The 23,263-nt window shown below is 28.9% G+C and overlaps 1 protein-coding gene across 3 annotated transcripts in view; it reads left to right on the forward strand.

Annotated features, from left to right (window-relative positions):
* Window positions 1-4,907: 4,907 nt before the first annotated feature.
* Window positions 4,908-23,263, forward strand: part of LOC107165473 (uncharacterized) — a 49,261-nt gene continuing 30,905 nt past the window's right edge. Inside the window, exons 1-2 of one of the 3 annotated variants that reach the window (XM_015513718.2) lie at window positions 4,908-5,900; window positions 14,819-15,833. In XM_015513718.2, the coding sequence (XP_015369204.2) occupies window positions 5,734-5,900; window positions 14,819-15,833 (1,182 nt within the window). In that variant the 5' untranslated portion in view covers window positions 4,908-5,733. The remainder of the gene's footprint in view (window positions 5,901-14,818; window positions 15,834-23,263) is intronic. The other 2 variants (XM_015513719.2, XM_015513717.2) reach the window with 2 other exon arrangements.

Here is a 23,263-nt window from a genome sequence, read left to right on the forward strand (position 1 = left end):
GGCAAAACCAAATAATCATAACATAAATATTATTGAACAAAATATATAATTGAATACACTTAAATAACAATAAAAATATAATGATATTAAGTATACTCCTATAAAAATTAACAAATTATAATATTAAAATAAAGTATTAAAAAAATTAATACATTTAAATATTAAACTTTATTTGCAGAGTAAACCGCCGTAACGTCTTAAATAACTTCACTAATATTAAATACAAATGAATAATTATCATAAAATATTGTAAAAATATAATTTAATACAGTGTATTATATTACTATTTTAAATACACATAAATAATAATAAAAAAATAATATTTTTGTTTATTGGCGCATTTATAATCGTAATAAAATCGTACGATAAAAATCACTATTTGTATTTAATATTAGCGAACGTATATTATAAAGCACTACAGTTTTGCCCAAATGAGGTTGGTCATAATAACTAGGTACTAGGTTTGCACGGTCGAAAGCCGAAATATGACGTTTTGTCCTGCAAGGATTATTATGGGCAGTTCACGTTTTGAGCGGGCATTTCTGAGGTTTGCCCGATTTCGACTTTTGCCCGTAACATATACGAGTATATTGGACATTTTACTATAACTTAGATCAGTGTGATCAATTGATTGTACCTATATATAATCTATATATATATATTTACTATTTTTATTCTGGTACATGAATAATGATGCATACCTATACTGCACCTAATTGCCTACATAATAAGTTTACTTAAATTTATTCTGTTTATTTAAAAAAAATCGGGTAAGTGAATGTCGCTCTGCTGTATATTAGGGGGGGGGGTGGACCTCTGACTAGGGTAGGTTAAATTTGAATGCAATGATAGGTATCATTGTATATGAAAAACGATTCTGAACGGAGATAATTTGTCAGTCTAGGATATTTTATATTTAAATATTGTCATATATTCTATTTTGAAACAAATATTTTATTTTTCAATTAGGACGCATTTTGCATTTTGCATAAGGAATGGTTAATCAATTTTTCAAAAACATTGCATGTAGTTATCATAATTCGTAATACCTTATATTATCATAGATATATACATATACCTGGTATGAGGATAAATCGTTATCGTTACGCGATTTCATAAAAATTTTAAACTCAAACGCTCAAAACATTTTTCCTAAAATGACGCTTCAAATTTTCTCTATATAGCTATTTGAAGAAAAACTAATGGAAAACTATTAGTGTTGAATTTTTTAACCTATTAGATATAAATACAAACAATTTTATAAATTTTGAACTATAAAATAAGTTGCAAATATTCATGGTTTTGACGAATTTTTGTCAATATTTGAACTTCAAATGCCAATAAAAAAAATTGTGCTTATGACGTATTCTTATAATTTTTTAATCACTATAAGAATAGCTTATGAAGAACTTTGTATTAAATTTTCAAGAATTTTGATAAGCCAAAAAAATGTTATCGACACTTCAAAAAAATAATATAAGAATTAAAATCGTTATCGTAGTTATATACGCTATTTCGTAAAAATTTAAAATTCAAACGCACTAACATTTTTCCTTTAATGATATGCTTCGAGTTTTCTCTATAGCTGCTCGAAGGAAAACTTACTGAAAATTTAGTGTTATATTTTTAATCCTTAGTTATAAACAAACAAAATTTTATAATTTTTCAACTTCAAAATTACTTGCAAATTTTCGCGTTTTCGACAGGTTTGGTTGGAACCTTCAACCCTGCAGATTGGTAAAAAGTAGATTCTCTGAATAATATACCACTAAAAAAAATGTTTTAGGAAGAAAAATGCGCAGGACAGGATTAATAGACAAAAAATTTTAATAATTAGGTAAGGGTGTTCATGTACCCACACCTAGTCATTTAATCTATATATACTTTTTAGTTTTTAATGTAACTTGTGTCAAATTGATGAATTATTTTAAACGAAAAAATCCTAATACCTATACCTAATGTATTTTGGTTTTATTTAATGTAACAGTTGGTAGCAGGTATCCCTTTAGTTGTCGTTTTCGATTTCTAGAACATTATGTGACTATTGATTTTAGCCCAATAATTTATATTACGCAAGGATAGTTTATGTACAAATATAGTTTAAAGTAAAATTACTTGAGAAAATTCAATATCAATTCAGTTGAAGTTCATACTTGGTTCAGCCATCATATAACTTTATACATACAATATGTTCATATTATGAAGTATAATTACTACAGTGTATTAATATACTGTATAGTATTAATAAAGATTACTTTATAAAAATCGCAATGAATAATATTATATTATTATATGATGGAAAATAGAAATGGCATTAGAACATTGCACTATTGTAGGTGCAAAACGTAAATGCCAAATGCTGAAATTCTATAAATGGCGGAAACCGAAAGTTGTTTGTATAGTGTTTATTTTAAAACTATAAGCATACAGTAGGGTCTCGATAATCCGAACGAGATTGGGGAAAGGGGTCGTTCGGATTAGCGATTTGTTCGGATTACCTATGGCTTAAAAAAAAACATCAATTTTATTTTTATTTAAAATATGAAATTTTATTTTTATTTGTATTAATCGTGTAAAAACTCGTTATTTCAAAAGACATTGAATACATAAAAATATTAATATTAATTATGAACTTTACCATTTAAAATATTGATTTTTTTTGTACATTGGTTCCCGTTATGAATTGGTAGCCTTGTCCCACATAATTGAAAAACTTTATTACCGGAAAATATTATTTATAAATACATACATAATATGTACATATTATGTAGTATGTACATATTATGGCGATAAGATAATTCTCAAGCCCGTTCGGATTACCGCGTCTTTCGGATTAGCCTGTGTTCGGATAATCGAGACCCTACTGTATTTGCTTTAACGTTCAAATGTTTCGAGTTGATGATCTATGAAATTAAATCAGCGCTCCACTGGATTTATTTTCATAGTATTGAATAATGTATGGCGGGAATCTCCTCAAATGTATTTATAATAATGATAAGTAATTATTAACCAAAATAATGCTGTTATTTCAGTTTCACTATAGTTTGAAACTGCAGAATAAAATTATCTTGAATTTACCATCTCAAGCAGTTATCAAAAATCAGTGGCGTAGAGTGCGTTTTGAGAAAATTTAAACAGAAAAACTTATGTATTGGAAATTTATTAGTAATTTTACAGTCAACACTACATTTAATTGGTAAAAAATATATATAATTCATTTTAATTTAATTTTATAACTTTTAACAATTTATGTACAGTTATAATTTTATTTAAATAATGAAAGCAGCTCCATTTCCATTTCCAATAATTAATTAAGTGTATATAATTATAGATCTATATACCTATATTCTATAACATACTATAATAACAAGAAAATAATTTATTGCCGATTATTATCGCCTTATCAGAAATAAAAATAATAATAAAATGTTTGGAACCGATAGGTATATATTGTGGTGTATGCAAAATCATATAGCCATATAGGTAAGAGCTTACAAATTGTATACAACAAATTGTATATACGAGCCCCCCCCCCTCTATGACATTGTATGTAATATTATTTATTATTTCTGAAATTTAAAAAAAAATTAGTCAAAGATTAAATTTAAATTTGTTATTATATTAACATTAATATATTAACCTATTTTTCCTTTTTTTCAAGTGTAAGCAGTCAAGTGCTTACAGTGATTACATGCACGCTATACGCCCCTGCAAAAAACTTATATTTAAATTAAGCCCATGACTGATGTAATAATATACAATCATATTAAAATTTGATGTCACATTTAATCAAGTCAGATAACACTCAATCAAATAAGTTAAATTCACATATAAAAATAATAATTTTAAATTACGTTTTGGATTCACATTAATTTAATTAAAACAATATATATATATATATGCCAAAGCCCAAAGGAGTTAAAACAAATGTATATGCCACTAAAGTTAAATATATAATGAATATAATAGCAAAAGTTAAATCAACTTCTAAATTTCTATTATGTGCGTACCTGTATGTACCTATATAATATATAGGAGCAGTAAATCTACTGCAGTATACCTAATAGGTTCCTAATTATAGTTAATTGTAGTTATTAGAAAAATTAAAGTTTATAATTTATACTTATATATATTCTACGCGTTTCCTTGCAAAATGGCAAAATGGCAAATCAAAGATATAATCTGGTTTCTAATCATAAAAACTGCATTTAAACTGAACATAAACTGATTTTTATCTTATATTATATATATATAATCTAGCATATTAAATTAATTTGATTCTGTAATATATTAGAATATACATTTATATAGGTACCTACTATACCTATTGATTGGTGCAGGGATGTTGTATAATAGTATAATACTATTATAACGACTTTGAAAGCGAATTATCTCTACTCATATATGCTATTATCTTCATTCACCGCGTTAATATCTCAATACATACTGATAATATATTTTATTATTATATGCATCATTGGAAATATTCAACCAAAAATATTCATCGACGATTTTCGCCAGGGAGAATTATTAAACACCAACCATCCATGGGTTCGACCGTTCTATAAGTATCTATTAATATAATATTCCTCATATGAAAGAAGTTGATAAAAAAATATTATCTATACGCGACCTAAATCATCATCGTATTATATCATTCTATATTTTGGTATATGAGTGCAATAAATATTCGAATTTGGCGAAACCATAATATATAAATCCGACGCGACGGCGGTTTCCTCTCGCTCAGTATGCAAGATGTGGGCGTGTACGTCGCACTACAAAATGGCGTGTAGATGGCCAATGAGGAGTTGAACGGAAGACCGCCCACTGTGGGGAGGGCGTCGATTAGGACGGCGACAAAGACGATGACGGCGGCAGCGGCGGTTGCTGGCTCGGTACCCGCACAAACCGGTCAGTGTCGATCGCACGCCGTCGTAACCGCCGCCACCGCGTGACTATTCTGAATTTTCGCCGCGACGTTCCGTACCGCAATTTCTACCTTATTTACGCGCTGCTCGTGACGCGTCATTTCCCGGTGCACTAATGCGTGATAAGGGTAGTAGGTATATCGTTTTGATTTTGTTTGTATAATTGGAATTTGGAATACAATATTTGATCTTCGTATGTCTACAAAACCTAATATTATATACCTATATTATATCGATTCCGTTGTTTGAAATAATAATGTATAGGTACATCGTGTGCGCTGTTAAATCATGCGTGCGCTGCAGATTATTCGACTGAAGAAAGCAATAATGTTGACATTTAATATTATATTGCGTATTGCACTAATATTACACTATAAGACATTAAAGTGTACAACTGCGGTGATATATGTATAAAAACTATGATAGTATAATATATAGGTATTATACTCGTATACATACATAGGTACACACACGGGCATAGCTTAAATAAATAGTAAGTCTATAGGTACAAAACATGCCTACATAATATCACGCGACGAGTGCGTAACCGACCCGTATCGAAACTACAATAATTATTGTAATAAATCAAATATATATTATATAGTTACCTATATACATACATAAACATAATACCTATATTATATAAATATATATATCAGTGAACTATGCGGCGGTCGCCACCGCTTCTGCCGCCACCGTCATCGTGCGCGATTGATACGACATGCGACTCCGAGTGCAGTGACGATCGAAACCTGCAGCATTTTAACACTGTGACGGTGACGACGATGGTCACGTGATAAGCATGCCGCGGCCGTGCAGAGAGACGTACGGCGACCAAAAGCCGCCGTACAGTTACATATCGCTGACGGCCATGGCCATATGGAGCGCTCCCGAGAAGAAGCTACCGCTGTCCGACATCTACAAGTTCATCAGCGACCGTTTTCCCTATTACCGGAAGAACACTCAAAGGTCAGTTATCCCCTATAGCCATGTGTGCATTAATAACGTACCTACCTATATATTGTATAATATGACTATTATAGCCTATTGACTATCTATATAAGTATACATACAATTTATTTAGCGTTATATAGAATAGGCGCATAAGTATTTTACTCTTTTGTTGTAATACATATAGGTATTAGTACCTTAATATATATATAGGCATTCGATAATTTCGCCGCGGAAGCAATGCGAAAGCAGATCCCGCGGCGTCGTCGGTTAAAACGGAAAAAAAAAAAAAGGCATTCGATAACTTTTGGATAACACAAACCAAGTATAGATTAATAGGTATTGTATTAAATAATATATACATTTATACTGATACCATTGTATTTGGTCGTCTATCTAAGTATATTATATATGGCACAGTTGTATATAGATAATAACATATATACATATGCCGTGCATATCTATATAAAGAAGTCCAATCTAAAAGAGATATGTTATAGAATTGATTTACCTATCTGATGTGTTAAATCTACCTACATCGCAGGCTTAAGTACGCAACTGACCGTTTAAAATTTTCAATTTGTTTTCAATAATAGCAATAATGCAGCTGTATTATATATATATATTATATACAAATATATTATATGCAAATATTTTTTTCACAGTGCATAAAATGTCGAAAATATTTAACTGCACACGGTTTTATAGGAACGCACATGCAGATCCAAGTGGGAATTAGCAATTTCATAATAATAACGGTTTATTTTAATTTTAAAAGTGTTTATAGTGCTTATACTACATTTGAAATCGAATTGTATGGCTGTTTCTGTTATTTTGGGAATAAAGCGATCTGTATATTGTATATGAAAGGAATAAGTTTGAGAGATGTATGAGCATGAGAAAGTATTGGTTTCTGAACATTTAATTTTGAATTTTGTGTACATTTAGCTTTTTAATTGAGATTCATAACTTTGTATACGCGTACCATAATATTTCTCATAGGAAGTTTGGAGTAGCGTATTATACAGTTTGTTAATTCATATATACCTTTTATATAATATATATTTTATTTTTGAAGTGAACTTTCGAATATTTAACTAGGAAATAGTTTATTTAAATCTCAATAATATAATATTTTATGAAGGAAGTTTATAGTTGTTATATCCAAATGTGTTTTCAACATTTTTTAAATAAATAGGTATAGGTAACAGAATTGCCTACATTATATCATAAGAAGTAATATACATTTTAAAACAAATCTACCTTTATATGCTGTGTACAATGTACCTATATGGCTATATACTATGTATACTTATATAATTTATAAGTAGGTATAAGCTCCACGTGATCACTGTTAATTCATCTTTCAGATATTTCCGGAAAAATCCATACAAACCATAGGTACTTGGTTAATTACATTTTATATTTATTAGATTAGTACAAAGAGTTGAAAAATTAACTAATATACTTTAAACAAATAATAACAATAATGCTAAATCATTATTCGCTATTCATTTGGTGGACATTGTTTAGATTAATCAAAGGTATAGGTATATGAAAAAACATGATAATATAAGCACATGAAATGTATCTATCTATGCCTACCATAACAGTCATCTGACAGCTATACCTATACATACATTATAATTATAGTGTACTCGTATCTATTATAGCCATAACCTTTTTGGACTCCTGACCCATTTCAACAGTTATTTTTATTTTTTATGACCAATATGTTTTAAAAAAAGCTGATTGATAAATACTATTTTATATATTATTTGTAAAACCAGACCAATTTTTAATTAATTTAGTATTATGTACCTATATTATATTATGTTAATTTGAGTATGTTCGTACAATTGAATGAAAAGATATTTTATTATACTTATTTATTAATATTAAATATATAAAATTACTAAAATTATTGTGGTACCTGGTTGAAAACCACTATAATAGCATCCTCTTAATATTAATATTTTAATATAGGTAATATATTTTCCTCCATTATCAAATATCTAGGTATACATATTTTTAATCACTGTTAAAATAATATACTTCTTAGATATTTCGTATAATAAGTAATATATGATAATTTCTTATTGCTTTGTAAATCCTGCAGTCCAGTCCTACTCAATATTCTATTATTATTTGTAATTTTATGAAACTTAAGGTTTTATTTTCAATATTGCAGTGTTTCTTTTTAATGTACACTAGAAGTTCAAATGACACATCAGCACATGAAACATTGTACTGCTCATTCGTCTTCAAAAATACGTTATTATAAGTTCACTGTACAGAAAATATACTCATTAAGAAAAAGTGGGCTACTGGGTGAATCTCTCCTGTATATTATAGGTGGCTGAGGGTCACTGCAACGGATCTGTTAAATTTAAACTCAATGGTAACAATTAATTGTAAATTAAAAATGGTTTTAGAGAAGAAGTAGGCCTATATCAACCTATATAATATTACAAAGTATATTTATGTTTGATTATATTATGATTATGATGTTAATTTTATTATTAAGTATTAGTATACAATAGTATGGTAAATTTATTTTTACCAAAAAAATTGGATTTAGCATTGGCATTGTCATTGTGTGTATAAAATACTATAATAATATACTATACAAGTTTCAAGTACCCACAAATAATACTTTGAAATTACAATAAAATAATTAAAATCACTATTTTTGGTTCTTTTATGTAATTTCGTCTGATTTTGTACTTATAAAATGTCTGTAAAATAAAACTGCATTTATAATTGTTTTTTCGATAATTGTGAATAACATGCCTATTATTATAGCACAGCAACATTGTTCAAAGATTTAAAAAATTTAATGGTGTATAGAAATCGCTAATATAAACAGTTTGGAAAATTTCATGTATCCACATAGAAATATAGTTACACCAATATAACTATCAAAATCAATTTTGTCAAAAACTGATTTTACGTAATAATAATTCCAGTTAAGTTTCCTTGATTTTGTTTTTTGATTTTTCCCGAAGCTTTTGAAAAAACATCTAAAAATTGTAAACTCGGCGTTCCAAATTAACTAACTATAGATTTACTTTCCTACCAGAAAATATACTGATACTGACATTTAAAACTGAAGCATTTTATCGACTAATTATCATGTATATTATATACATATAGGTATAGAAACACAAAAAAAACCTCGCACCGTTCAAAATGTATGATGTTTTACATCATACGCCATATCTATATTGACTTTTAAATTTTAATAGAGATTCACACGGAGAATATATTACATAATATTATCCCTATAATAAAAAGTGGCGTGTTTTTTCATTATCACAAATAGTGAATAGGTACATTAAAGTAAATAGTATTTGAAATATGTTGATAATGACTTATACTCGTCATAATGAGGTAAATTGTGGCTATTGGCGAGGTACGGTTATATACGCTCAATACTCGGAAACGCACTGAACGTATAGGTACGTAACAATGCAGGCTGCAGTTACTACCTCCTGGATGGGTGACCACTCAAGATTTTTAGCAACATATCTTATTGACATACATACACAAACACGTGTTACAATAACCCATTAACTTAAAACCCTATAAACAAAATATACAAAATAAATTCCTATCGTACCACCCTTCACTTAATAGCCTATAATATGTTGCAGTAGGTTCCCCTACCAAAAAAAAAATAAAAAATGAGGTTATGTATATTGGTACTAATATACTGCATATGTTTAATTCAAAAAAAACTCTGCAGAGGTGATGGGTGATTTATCGTAATTTGCCTGAAATAGCACCCATATAGTAGGTATATATAAATTATTATATACATATATAAATGCTATAAGAATTTGGGTACTTAGAGTGTATATTATATTTATTATAAACGTATATTGTATATAATATGTATATAAATGCATGTTGAAGTTTGGACCTCAATTTGGCTAACTTATATTAGCGCGGTTACCCATCCGAGTTGACTGCGAGCGCGCATTCGTGTGGAACGAATTGATCACCACGTGACAGCAGATATACTTATGTATCTGCTTAGTGCTTATTGTATATTATATACTTACACAAGTCTTAGCCAATAACACACACATTATAATATAGGTATATAGGTACATATTATATTATATATATCATTATACACGACTGTAAGTTGCATGCAGTCTGCAACACAATGGATATAATATTATATAATGTGTGCATATTTATACCTATATGTCATATATGTATCGTGAATTTTAAATATTAAATTTGCTCTCTATAGAAATCTAAAATAATTAAATTATAGGTTTATCTACCAATCAGTTTTGTTATTTTTATGCCTATTTATTACCAAGGCGGTAAATTTAACGATTTCCCACAGTTGTTTGTTTTTTGTAAATATCATTATGAATTCACAATAAGTGAGTTCAAAATTTGGTCTAAGATATTAGTAATATACATAACTATTTACCATTCTGAACACTTCATTTTTGATGGTATAGTCGTGCTATAATAAATTCATGCAATTATATATGTCAACATATTTTTATTACTGATTTTATTGAGGGAAGATACCTATATAATATGGTTTTGGCGTTTTATACTATTGTTTAATAACAATTTATAATGTGGCTATGTTTTTTGTAAATATGATATTTGAATATGAAAACGTTATTTTTATACCTAAATTATCTTAAACAATTATTTTTTCATAAAACTCAACTACATCAGTTGTATATTGTTTGTTGATAAGAAAACATAATTATGAGTTGATTTTATTAGGTGTCTAAATTTTCGTGTTGGTACTGAGTACAATTTATAATTTTTAGTCTAATTTTATGTTCATAAATCTTAATGTATATTTGTTTATTTTTTGAATGCATAAATCATAAGTGCATGCATCTTACCTTGTTTTTATACAATTAAATATGAACAGGCCTATACATACTTATAATCTAAATTTCAAAATTTATGATGAATCTATTTTCACGGTCTATTCAGTCTAACCTTTTTAAAATTATTCGAAGTATAAATAATACTTAAACATAATCAGAAGGTAAACAATTTTCTATTCTCTTACTTTATTTTTTTAAAATTTATTTAAAACGGTAGGTATTTGCCTTAAATAATGTTATTATTTGTTTGCAATTTGTTGATATTTTCCTTTGACTCAATAAAAAATAAAAAAGTAGTGCACTTCTTCGTTAAACATCTTGACAACATATCCCTCATATTTATGTAATAATTTAGAATCCAATTTTTTTCAACTTTAATTCATCTGTAATTTCTCCGATTTACTTTAATTCATTATAATGTGAATGCCAAAATACGCAGAAATTAATATAGTGCGAATTGCATTATTTTGGTTAAATAAACTAAATTATTTGATAACTGTTAAGCTGTAATAATTTTCTATTGGTAGCTTTATTAATAATAATAAAAAAAAAAACTAAATAATAATTAGATTAAATCTTTTGTAGGCTACAAAATGGCAACGCTCCGGTAAATTGGAGAACATATTTTGAAAACCCATACTAATACTAAGACCCTAACTAATACTAACGAATATTGTGTATAAGGATAGGTATTCTATTTATATTTAGTTTTGAAAATTTTATCCTTTCTTAAACTCTCAGTTCATTTTAATTTTTCTCATATTCCACAGACTGTAATGTGTATTGTAATTTTTTTTCACAAAACAACCAATTTTATTCTTAATATTTGCATCATTTTTTTTTATAAAATATTATCTACGAGGACCTACATAATATTGTGTATACAAATTGAAAAAATGTTAGCGTTGCAATTATATAACAGTATATATTATATTTTATTAAAAATGAATTTATTTCGCATGCATTAATACGTATGTATATCTACCTATTATAGCTATATAAATACATATTACGTTATTATAAATACATAAGAAATACAGATATATGCATAGCTAATCGTATTCGCATAATATAGGTACCTACGTAAACGTAGCTCCAACCATATATTATTATATAATGATGAAATTGCATTTAATCGAGATTAAAAATTAAATACAATTAGTACACGCATGCACTGCATTTCTGATTAAAAAAAAAAAAACCATTCACACTGAACTTATTGGTGCAAAAATTGTAAGGTCAAATTTTATTTTTATGTTACTTATCGATTACGCCCATTTATTATTGAGTATGAATGCAATCAGATTGGGAAAAAAAATGATGATCATAAAATAATCGTTGTTCTGTGTATACCTATTAAATATTTTCAAACTATTTTTTTTTTTTATCATAGACATTATATAGTATAAGTATTAGGTATAAAGTTCAAGAATAAATAATATATCAATATTTGTCCTATTCTTTTATTTGCAATAAGTAAGTAATAAGAAAACTAACAACTCTTATGTATTTTTATTACTGTAGGTATTTCACGTGATATACAATACGATTACAAGAAAAAAATCAATTTGCCCTTCAAATATAACTCGTGTCTATACAATATACATAGGATATAATAGAAACGTTATTGTCTATTGTCCAGATTTGATTTAATAATAAATATATGCTCGTATTATTATATATATGTGGATATAAAATATAATTACATAATTTTACATTCAAATAAAAATTTTGTATTTGAATTATCACACGAAATATGGTAGAATTACATATTAAGCTCGAATATATAATTATAAAATATAATTTTTTCATACTGTATTATATTTCACTAAAATGGTATACGAGTAGAGTCGACAAATTTAAGCATTCTTATAACTATAAATTATTGTAGTTATGCACGTATATTTTAAAAACATTTTTTTCCCTATTATTTACTATATATAATAACTGTATAACGGCAGCATTTTTACCCTTATCGGAAAATTGTTGATACCTAAATGCAATTGTTTATTCACATGCATATTTCAAAAATGTTTAATGTAATAAAAACCAAAATCCACATATTAATATATTATGTTTATACAAGGTGTCGCGTAATAACCGATATATATTATATATATTTGAATAATTACTTTTGTCTCATGTTTTATGGTTACCTACCAAATTGTTTTAGTTACCTACGGTATCTATATATAAAAATTGAGTAATTTTAATACAGTTCCTACGCTGAATTATATTAATTTTTATATTAAATTCAGACTTTTCTATAGTTATGGATAATAGTTGATAGTTGTATACTGCAGAAACTAACATATAGTGTAATAACCGTATAGGTGCCTAAATGTATAACTATTTTACGTACGGCTGTTACAGCAGTGGTACCTACAATATAAGTTTAAATATTAAATACTATATATTAAATATCGCTTATCACCTATTAATTGTATGCCTATACAATAAAATTATAGGATTTAACACAAAAAAATCTAAATCGGTAACCGATGTGTTTATTTATTTAAAAAAAAGTTATACGAGTACTATTATACACGACTGTTAGTTGTTACTTGGTTTTACTAGAATCTAGAGTAAACTGTATCTAAATAGTTTCAAATTTACTCTTTGGCGTGGAAATGCGCTTCTGTCAGTATAAAATATATTATATATAGGTAATGTAATATATCTCAGATATGAGAAATACCTCATCGAACTTATATTATCCGTACTCTTACAAGTAAAAAAAATACAATTAAATATTATTTCTACCTAAATCTATCAAATATTTTATACATATAGTCTTATAATACACTAACACACATAAATTAAAATTTTTTTTGTTTGTGGGAACCCGCGGTAACATAGGCCATTGGGTGTGGTGTGATACGGTAAGGGTTATTTTTGTGTATTTGTTTGTAGGTTTTTAAATTGGTACTATTGGTAGATTGTAACACGTATTTTGTAATGTGTGGCAAGGATATGTTGCTAAAAATCCCGGATGATCACCCCATCCAGGAGCTAGCTATACTGTGGCAGGTACGTACACTCAGTGCGTTTCCGAAGGCGACCGCGCATCACCAAACTACTAAATTAAATTTAAAAGATTAAACCACAATGACTAAAACCTCGTATCTCTATTGTATATAGTTAAATCGCACTTCCATGGGCACGGTGAATTCCTAGTGGGATGGGGAGGGGGGAGGTGAAATTTTAATTCGAACAATATACTATGCAATACATAGGTGCATTTAATATAACATATAGTTATAGTATAGATGGGATGATTAATTATTTCGCATCATTAACATTAAGTATAAAAATAATACAATTAATAAACCATATAAATGTATAATATTATATAATATACGATGTATGATATGCCTATATCTTATAAATTATTATCACCGTAGGTGAACATTTTAATTTTGAAAAATTAATTAAACGACGCTTCTCAATTCATACATCAACAAATATACAAAATATATAACTTTGATGTTAGATGTCTAACATGCGAAGTGCCTAAAAAGTAAAAGGATGAATTAATTTTATAACGGTATTATTTGGATTTTTTTCTTAAAAACAACGTTATAGTGTGTTTGAGCTCTAAAGGAACGTCTTATTTAGTTGAAAAAATGCTCCCATATCATTTCAACTTTGAGGGAGCTTTCTAGATATAGTAGATAGGATATAGTTTGTACTTTGATGGGTCAAAATTAAATAAACTACCGTGTGCTTTTTAGCATATTTGGCTGAAAAAAATACGAGCTTTTTTTAAATTTGTAATTATATCATTAAAATATTGGTCCATTATATACAGTGATGCAATCATCGGCAAAATACATTCGGACACCTACCGTACAGTAGAGTGGTTACCTTCTCACTTCTTTTTAGATTTATAACTTAAAATTTAACATCAAAAGTCATAAGTTATGACTTATGACTCATAACTAATATTATAAATTATTGTATAACAATATAATTCAATATGATGTCATATAATATAATATAATATTTAATATTTAATTCACCTAAACTGTATGTTCTATAACTCAACCCGTGTTTCAGGTGGCAGAACTCGTTGCGACACAATCTGTCATTCAACGACTGTTTCATGAAGATTCCCCGTCGACCGAACCAGCCGGGTAAAGGAGCGTACTGGACTCTACACCCGCACGCCCTAGACATGTTCGAGAATGGATCGTTTCTACGGCGCCGTAAGAGGTTTAAATTGCCAGCCGCCGACCGGGCATTGTTGGAGGCTACGTTTGGTAGGCCGTCATCGTCATCGGCCGCCGTCGCTGACTTTGATACCGACTCGCCACCACTGCGCCCATTGCCGGTCGGACTTCAGCTGCCACTGCCACTTCCGCCCTACCGCAATAGCAATATCGTTATGTCAGCGGACGGAGCGACGTCGCCGATCGGCACCGAACAGTCTTTGTCACCGCCGTCGATTCACACCGCCATCGGCGGCACCACGGCGGCCGTCGCGACTTCCGCGTCTATGGCCAACCACCTGCACCGGCAGCACAAGCCCAAACCGTTCACCATCGAGAGCATCATCGCCCCGGGCGGCGCCTGCAGAAGACACTCGTCCGACGACGACCATCGTCATCACGACCGAGACGTCGGGGATGACGAGGCCGTGCCACCGGATGTTCAACGGTCGTCGTCGTCACCTACGCCACCACCGCCGACGCAGACTGAACGGCCTCATCGCCGGTACCCGCCGCCGGTGAGTCTGCTACCGGGACAACCGCTTCAGCTAGCCGATCATCATCACCAGCAACAGTTCCTCCACAGTGCTCACCATCACCATAATGGCGGTGGTAGCAACGGATACGCGGAGTTGTACGCGTACCTGATCCAACAACAGTCATTCGCCGTGGCCACCGCGGCCGCAGCGGCCGCGTCTAGCATATTCCCAGGGCCGTCTGCCCCACTGCCACCGTTCCACTACATGCCGCACCATCACGTCAACACCGCAGCCGCCACCGCCGCCGCCGCCGCCGCTGCCGTCTTGCCACCGTTCCCACAGCTTGCCAACTTTACGAACCTACACGACTGCGGTACGGCAAGTGTAATATTATAATATTATAATATCTGAAATAATTATAGTTTAACAAATGAGCAATATGAGCGTCACACTTGTGCGATTCCCAATTCTCTAGTCACAACACCGAAAACGATCTGATCTACTGTCTCTCAAACCTGACAATTATACATATATAGCTGGTACTCTTAAATGTAACTTTACACCAAATATACTCACCATCGACATGTCGCTAAATTATTGTCTATATTATTACTATTTCATGTTTATATGATCCACTAAAATTATGATTATTTAATATTTTACCTAAGTTTTTGAAATTTCTCAAACCTACTTTCATACTTTTATTTGATGCAAATTATTAAATTATTTCTAAGTAATTTGGTTGTTGGACCATAATATGCATAATTATGTGTATGAAAGTATGGAACGGTCTATTCCAACAAGGAAAAACTTTTGAATAATACGAACTTCTCTAATGCACTATGATGACTCTGTGCATCTTGCCCATCTTACCTTGACGGTAATCATTCCCCTGAGGCGCATAATCCTCCAGAAACAGGCACATATAGTGTATCATCGGATCTAAAGTGATTAAGAACGTTACCACTCAACAACAGTTCACGCTATAAAGTTAGGTACTACTTACTGTGAACAACGACAACGACACGAAAACGATTGGCTTATCGCCATAAGTTCGAACAATACTTAAAAACATTTATACATACGTAGGTAAACACAGATAAGAAAAGCGAAAACGCTTGACAAAAATATACGCGAAGGTTGTGTGAATTTGTAAAAAAAAATGGCTGTAAGACTGTATAACGACAGTTTCACGAAACTGATTGACGGAAATTATTATCTGCTAGGTTACCCGTTCATCACGAGTAATACCGTAAACCATAATATGGTCAGTGTTTTTTCTCGACTGTGCTTGCCACGATTAGGACCTGGGCACCTGGCTGGTTCAGAATATCTTCACTGGAATACATCCCTACGCGTGTACTTGAAAATTCGACAGTGAAGTTCTATAAATCCTTGATCCTTGGTACGCCTGCAACTGTGGTATAAGCTCGATCGAGGTAACCACCTTCCATATACTTCTATATTATACGATATACGTATGTGATAGTTATCGTTACCCCATCATCATTCCTTTGATAATGGCCCCCGCAGGCCCAATGTCCATCGTACGCCATCCGTTACGATTTATTTTTTACTTTTCCTTTATTATACGATTTAATTATTATTACATTATCTGTCTAAATTCATATTATGAATAACGCAATCTATAAACGTACAAGTGTAATGCGAAAATTCGTACAACTTATATAGTAATATATTAGCCTATACCTACTAGTTAAAAAATTTAATATAAAAAAATGAATAAACCAAAAAATAATTTAAACTCGTAGGTACTAAAATAATTTCGATCAATCGACATGTAATATTATTTATTTCATATTTTTAATATAAGTTTAATAATATGATACTAGTATAATAGGTACAGCGTAGTACCTATGTATTATGTAATAATATATATAATTATTGTACTCCTGTGGTTCACAGATTACGTATAAGTAATCTTACAGAAGAGGCTCGATGACATTATCATATAAATATCAATTAATTTTTAAAACGCATAAGTTTTTCACATAGTTATAATATATATAGTTAGATTGTATTATACACTCATGCATGTATATAATAGGTACATATATGCGTTTAAACGTATTCGTTTTTTTTTATTATTATTAAAAATAATTTATTATTAAGTTATAGGTATAGATACTCTTATTCCCCTATATTATACTTCTAAATGATTCACAACCGTCGGACCCATTGTCCGCGTTATAAACGTGTAACAAGCTCACTATTATGTATAGGCATTAATGCACACAATATACGAATACTCACTTACACACAATTTCGTGTTATAGTTATGGTTGCTGTTGTTATACGCGCCGTGTAATACTACATAAAATATTATGCATTGTTTGGAAAGATAATATTAATATTTAATATGATATGTGCTTAAATTATCATTACATATGTTGTGTTCATATAATATAAGAATAGTGTATAGGTACTAATGTACACGTGAATTCCTATTTCCTACGACACAAAAATATACTTTATGATGTTTTGTTTTCTATTCCATCAGATAATAATATTATATTGTATATTTATATAAAACACGACCATCGTAACTTATACAAAATGAAAAAAAAACACACAAAACACAATCGTATGTATTTTATTTTGATATAGGTAGGTTAGGTGTCGCACACAAACTAAATATCATCCACTATAGACTCCTTGTTTACGTTTAATTTACTATACGTCATATTATAATATTATTGTAATGCTACACTTATTATATACCTACTCAAATATACACAAGACACAACAACAATAAGAAATAATATTTTACCACAGCGTCGACGATAGTAGTGAGGTTCACTTAATCATTGATCAAATAATCATAGTATAGTACCATATTAGTACCTACTAAATATCTGAAAATAATAATATAATATTATACATACACTTGGAGCTAGACATCCGGTCATGTTTGATGTAGGTGTAATAAATTTGAATTCTATAAAATACAATATAATATATTACTATGCAATATAAAATATTACTATGCAATATAAAATATGTATGTACCATATACATAAATGATGTAGAATTGCAATTTAAGCTTGATGTAATGTTTGAATATCCTGCTACTCTGTTATATGATTTTACTAATTTCTAACAATTTCAACCTTAACTGAACAAAAATAAAAAATTTAATTTGTATTTTAATATTTCTTAATATCAGCTAAATATAGCTGGTATACCTAAAATTACTATACTCGTATTCTTATAGTATAATATTGTGTTTGCGAACTCAACTCAAACGCGGGAAAAGGTAATTCTTTCAACCCGTCCCTCGAGTGTTGATGGTATAATATATATATAGGTATAATATAGTTGTATATTTGTATATAACATATATACAAATATATATATATATATATATATATATATATATATATAAACCTACTGTTCGTGTTCATTAATATCGACTTTAAGTCCACGTTCCACGCAACGGTGGTTTATAACTCACTAGTTCCGCCACTGGGGACTGTAGCGGTGAGGGTACGCGGCCCGACATAAAAATAATAAGTGACTTCTCGAGGGGCATTGAGCACTTCCAAACTTATTTTCGAGGGAGCTCTTCGAGCTGGTATGACTGATTTGATGTAATAAAAAAAGAAAAAAAACGACAGAGTGCCAGTATAAAATATGTACATACATACATACATGCATACATATATATTATACTCATATACAAAAAATTCCTCCGTGAATTGCGTGACTACAAACTTGATAAAACCATCGAATCACTCTTTTTTTTTTGTAATCATATATATAGGTATACAATATAAGTATATGCTATATAGGTATAGGTACTAAATATACATATTACGTACCGATTATATTATTAGCTCGTGCCGAGACGTTATATATTAAACGTTAAAAAGTGCGTATAATATACTTGTACATGCCTAATACCTATATACATAACATATTGATGTGATAGATGAATTTTTTTGTGGAAAAATGCTTCATTCATAGAAGCTGTGCGAAAAATATTTATACACATTAATCTATTATTCGTATATATCACGTTAAATATTAAAACGATAATAACAAGATGGTATTTCGTTCGTATTAAATGCAATTCTATAATCTATATGTTCTATACTGATATGTACTGATAATTTAATTGCATATGATTTGGCAACCATCATATTATTATTCTAATTACCATCAGGTACTGGTTGAGTGACTTTTCACATTAGACCAATTACTACCCAAGCGTATATATACCATAATATATATAATATTTGTATTTAATAATAGTACTGTATATAGTCAATATTGTGTATAATTTTCCACGGGTTTTTGTCCTCTGGCATCATTATACTAATATTGACTTGCTGCAGGTTTCATTATCATATTGGAATTATTAAACAAATATCAATTATAGGCGGTACTTATATATAATATACATAGGTATTATCATTATTATTTAGGTATATAATATAATAATATACATATAATACCTTATTATAATACACAGGTAGGTAGTGACTAGTATTGAGAAACAAAATAATGATTTACTAAAGCGATGATAATAACTGTTTCATGTTGATGCATGCGATGTGTGGGACTTTCATATTGCGTTTGTTTTTTTTTTCTTAGATATAATTATAACTATACACTCATACATACACGTGAATTTATAAGTGTATACAAAATTATAAACCTGCTCATGGACAGAGTAAAAATCAATAAGTAGATTAATTTAATTGCTCGTTTATGTGTTTGCACATAAAAAGTTGTTTTTTGTAAACACACATAGCCACTAAAACAATACAACGGATAGTATATGTAAAAGGTTATGTAGGATGTAGGTATATTCTATATACTATATATTATATATAGACACTTCTCTCGAGTTGAATAATACACTATATTATGATACAGAAAACGATTTTTGTGAATTTATAAATAGTAATTATTTGAAGGTCAGTTGAAGGATTTATATCTTGCTGAGGTTTTATTTATTTATTTCCATAGTTTATGTATATGTTTAGGTATGTACGCTGTATGCCTACCATTTTAAGACAAATATGAAGACCAATTTTACTTTTGGAAGGGGTTGACAAATATTTTAATGTTTTTGGAAAATAATGTTACCATTTAAAATAATTGAAACTGAATTGTCAATATAAAATGTGTGTATTATGGAAATACTTTATGTATGTATCTATATGCAACCTTTTTTTTTATTAAACGCGTGTTTAGAACTTTCGATTTTGAATTCAATTCCGGTGTTTTATTTCTTGATTATTTGATAATATTCAATAAGTTAAATATAATCAATCTACACTCTTTATCAGTATAATTACAATATAGGTGTAGATGTAGGAACGCGCGCGTGAATGACCGGTTATCGCCAACTTTTCACTTTTTTTTTATTGATTTATTTTTAGTTATTATTATTATTATTCAACTAAACGCACATATTATCACAGCGCGAAAGGGGTTGGAACCAATAATGATAGAATAACAATACTCGGAAGGTGAAAAATGATGATTATAGTTATATATCCACTTAAGTTTTTACGAGATTAAGATCATCGGATCTAACGCCAGTTTTGTGGTGTAAAGAAAAGCAGATGTTTTATTTAATAATAAAGGTGTCGGACGCATTACGCGCAAACGACTACACACTACTTTATTATATTATATGCATGTATATAATTTGATACATATATAAACCCAAAATACATATTATATAGACACCTGGAGCCCGGTGTTGATTTTCTTCCGTGTACTACAACACCTATATCTATATACTGCAGTTGGCTTCCGGAGGGGGTAACGGCAAGTATAAAATCTTAGTGCTGAAGGCTTTATATAAATGTGTAATTAATTGATAATCATCTTTTGGGTTTACACTTTTTTTGTTATTATTACTTACGTACATCAAAAAATATATTTATATATAATATAATAAAATACTATAGTATAATTGATATTAGTTTTACCATTGGTGCACGTGGATGGTGCAACAAAAAATACACACATTCAAGGTTGTGCTTATATACTGTTCACAATGCACTGAACAATAAAAATAGTCAACAAAATCTGTAAATTATTTTATCATTTCGTTTAAAAATTTGGTACCTAATAATACCTCTTTAAAAAAAAAATAATAGATTACGGTATTAAACGATTATTTTAAAAGAACTTAATAGGTTAATAATAAAATTATTAGTTAATTTTAATAGGAATTATAGTATAACAATCATTTAAAAAAAAGTATTTTGATCTAAAAATCGAAAAAGTTTTTTTTAATAAAAATAATACAGGTAGGTATTCGATATTATAAAACACAAACTATGACAATATGTTTTAACTTTACAATTTTAATTCCTAGAAACGCATTTTATCTAGTTTTATTACACATTGAGTTGGTACTCTATATTCTAATGTTGAACCAATTAACAAAGTATATTTTAATAATATACAGAGTAAGCTAGTTTGAGTGCCTATATCTATATTAACATCATTTGACATCTTAAAACTTTTCCAATTTGTATGAAATATGATAATTTAATAATTTTAGCCTGTACCAAACGTAACGAACATACAAATTGCAATACTGCTACATAAAAAAATATACTTAAACTACAAGTAAAATACTGTTCATAGTTCTTACATATTTAAAGTATATATTATATACTTATAGAAACTTATTGATATAATTTGTTAAAAATTTAATTTTAATTTTTTGTTTTTCTGTTTCAATATTTCAATGTATTTTAAACTTATTTTTGTCTACTCAAAAACATTTTATACTTAAAGACTTAATCCAAAAGAAGACTCACTTAATAAAATAAGTATATTATTTAACTTTCGAAAAAACGTTTTTAATTAAAATACTCTAAAAATGTTTTGTTATCCAAAAGTGTTAACCATCACATTAATGATAAGTTGCAATTAATGTAAGTACTTATTTAGTAAAAGTGTATAATAATTCATATGAATAAATTCACTTAAATCTTTTACCTGGATTAGATTTTTTTTTAAATTCCGTAGATGAAATTTGTTAAATGTTAAAATGTCTTGTCTTTTATAAATTACTCTGTATAATCTAACCGTTGCTTAACACTAATCCATCAGAGCAAAACAAGTTAGTAAAATTATAAGGAAGAAAAAATGATTTGCCAATTAAAAAAAAAAATATGATTATTAATTTAAATTATTATTAACCTAATCTATAAAATATTGTATTTACACTACGTATTGGTACAACGTTAACCGCTAGTTTGTTGAGGTACATTATTATTCCGTTTATACGATTAAAATTATCTACGTTTTATTAAGTCATATATAGGTATACGTGGTATTCTGTATGTCATTAAAATAAATAAAAAATGATAAACCTTTGATGAATATACCTTCGAGTAGTTTTATTGACTTAGGTCAATACTCGGTATACGTTTATCAAAAACTATTATTTTTCAAACTAAAACAAAATTTAATGAATAGGTAGTATAATAATAATTGGAAGGTTTAAAGGTTTAATAGCCTTTGGAAAAAAATTCATAATATGTTTTAAGGAAATCATTGATAACACTACCTACTTTACTTTATATTATTATTTTTATAATAACTTCAACTATAATTTTATCAAATTTAATTAGGTACTAAAAAAACAACACCAAAAAGTTTATATTTAACATTAAATCAAATATAAATCTAGATAGATGAATATGATAAACTGTTATTTGTTGATTTTTTTTATGATTTTGTATATATAATATTATAACAGTTCCATTTGTTTCAATCATAAATTTGATAAATAATTCACGTCAACATTTTAATGA

This window comes from Diuraphis noxia, unplaced genomic scaffold, assembly GCF_037042655.1.
Source record: "Diuraphis noxia isolate RWA-SAM2 unplaced genomic scaffold, SU_Dnox_SAM2 contig0003, whole genome shotgun sequence".
Classification (NCBI taxonomy): Eukaryota; Metazoa; Arthropoda; class Insecta; order Hemiptera; family Aphididae; genus Diuraphis; species Diuraphis noxia.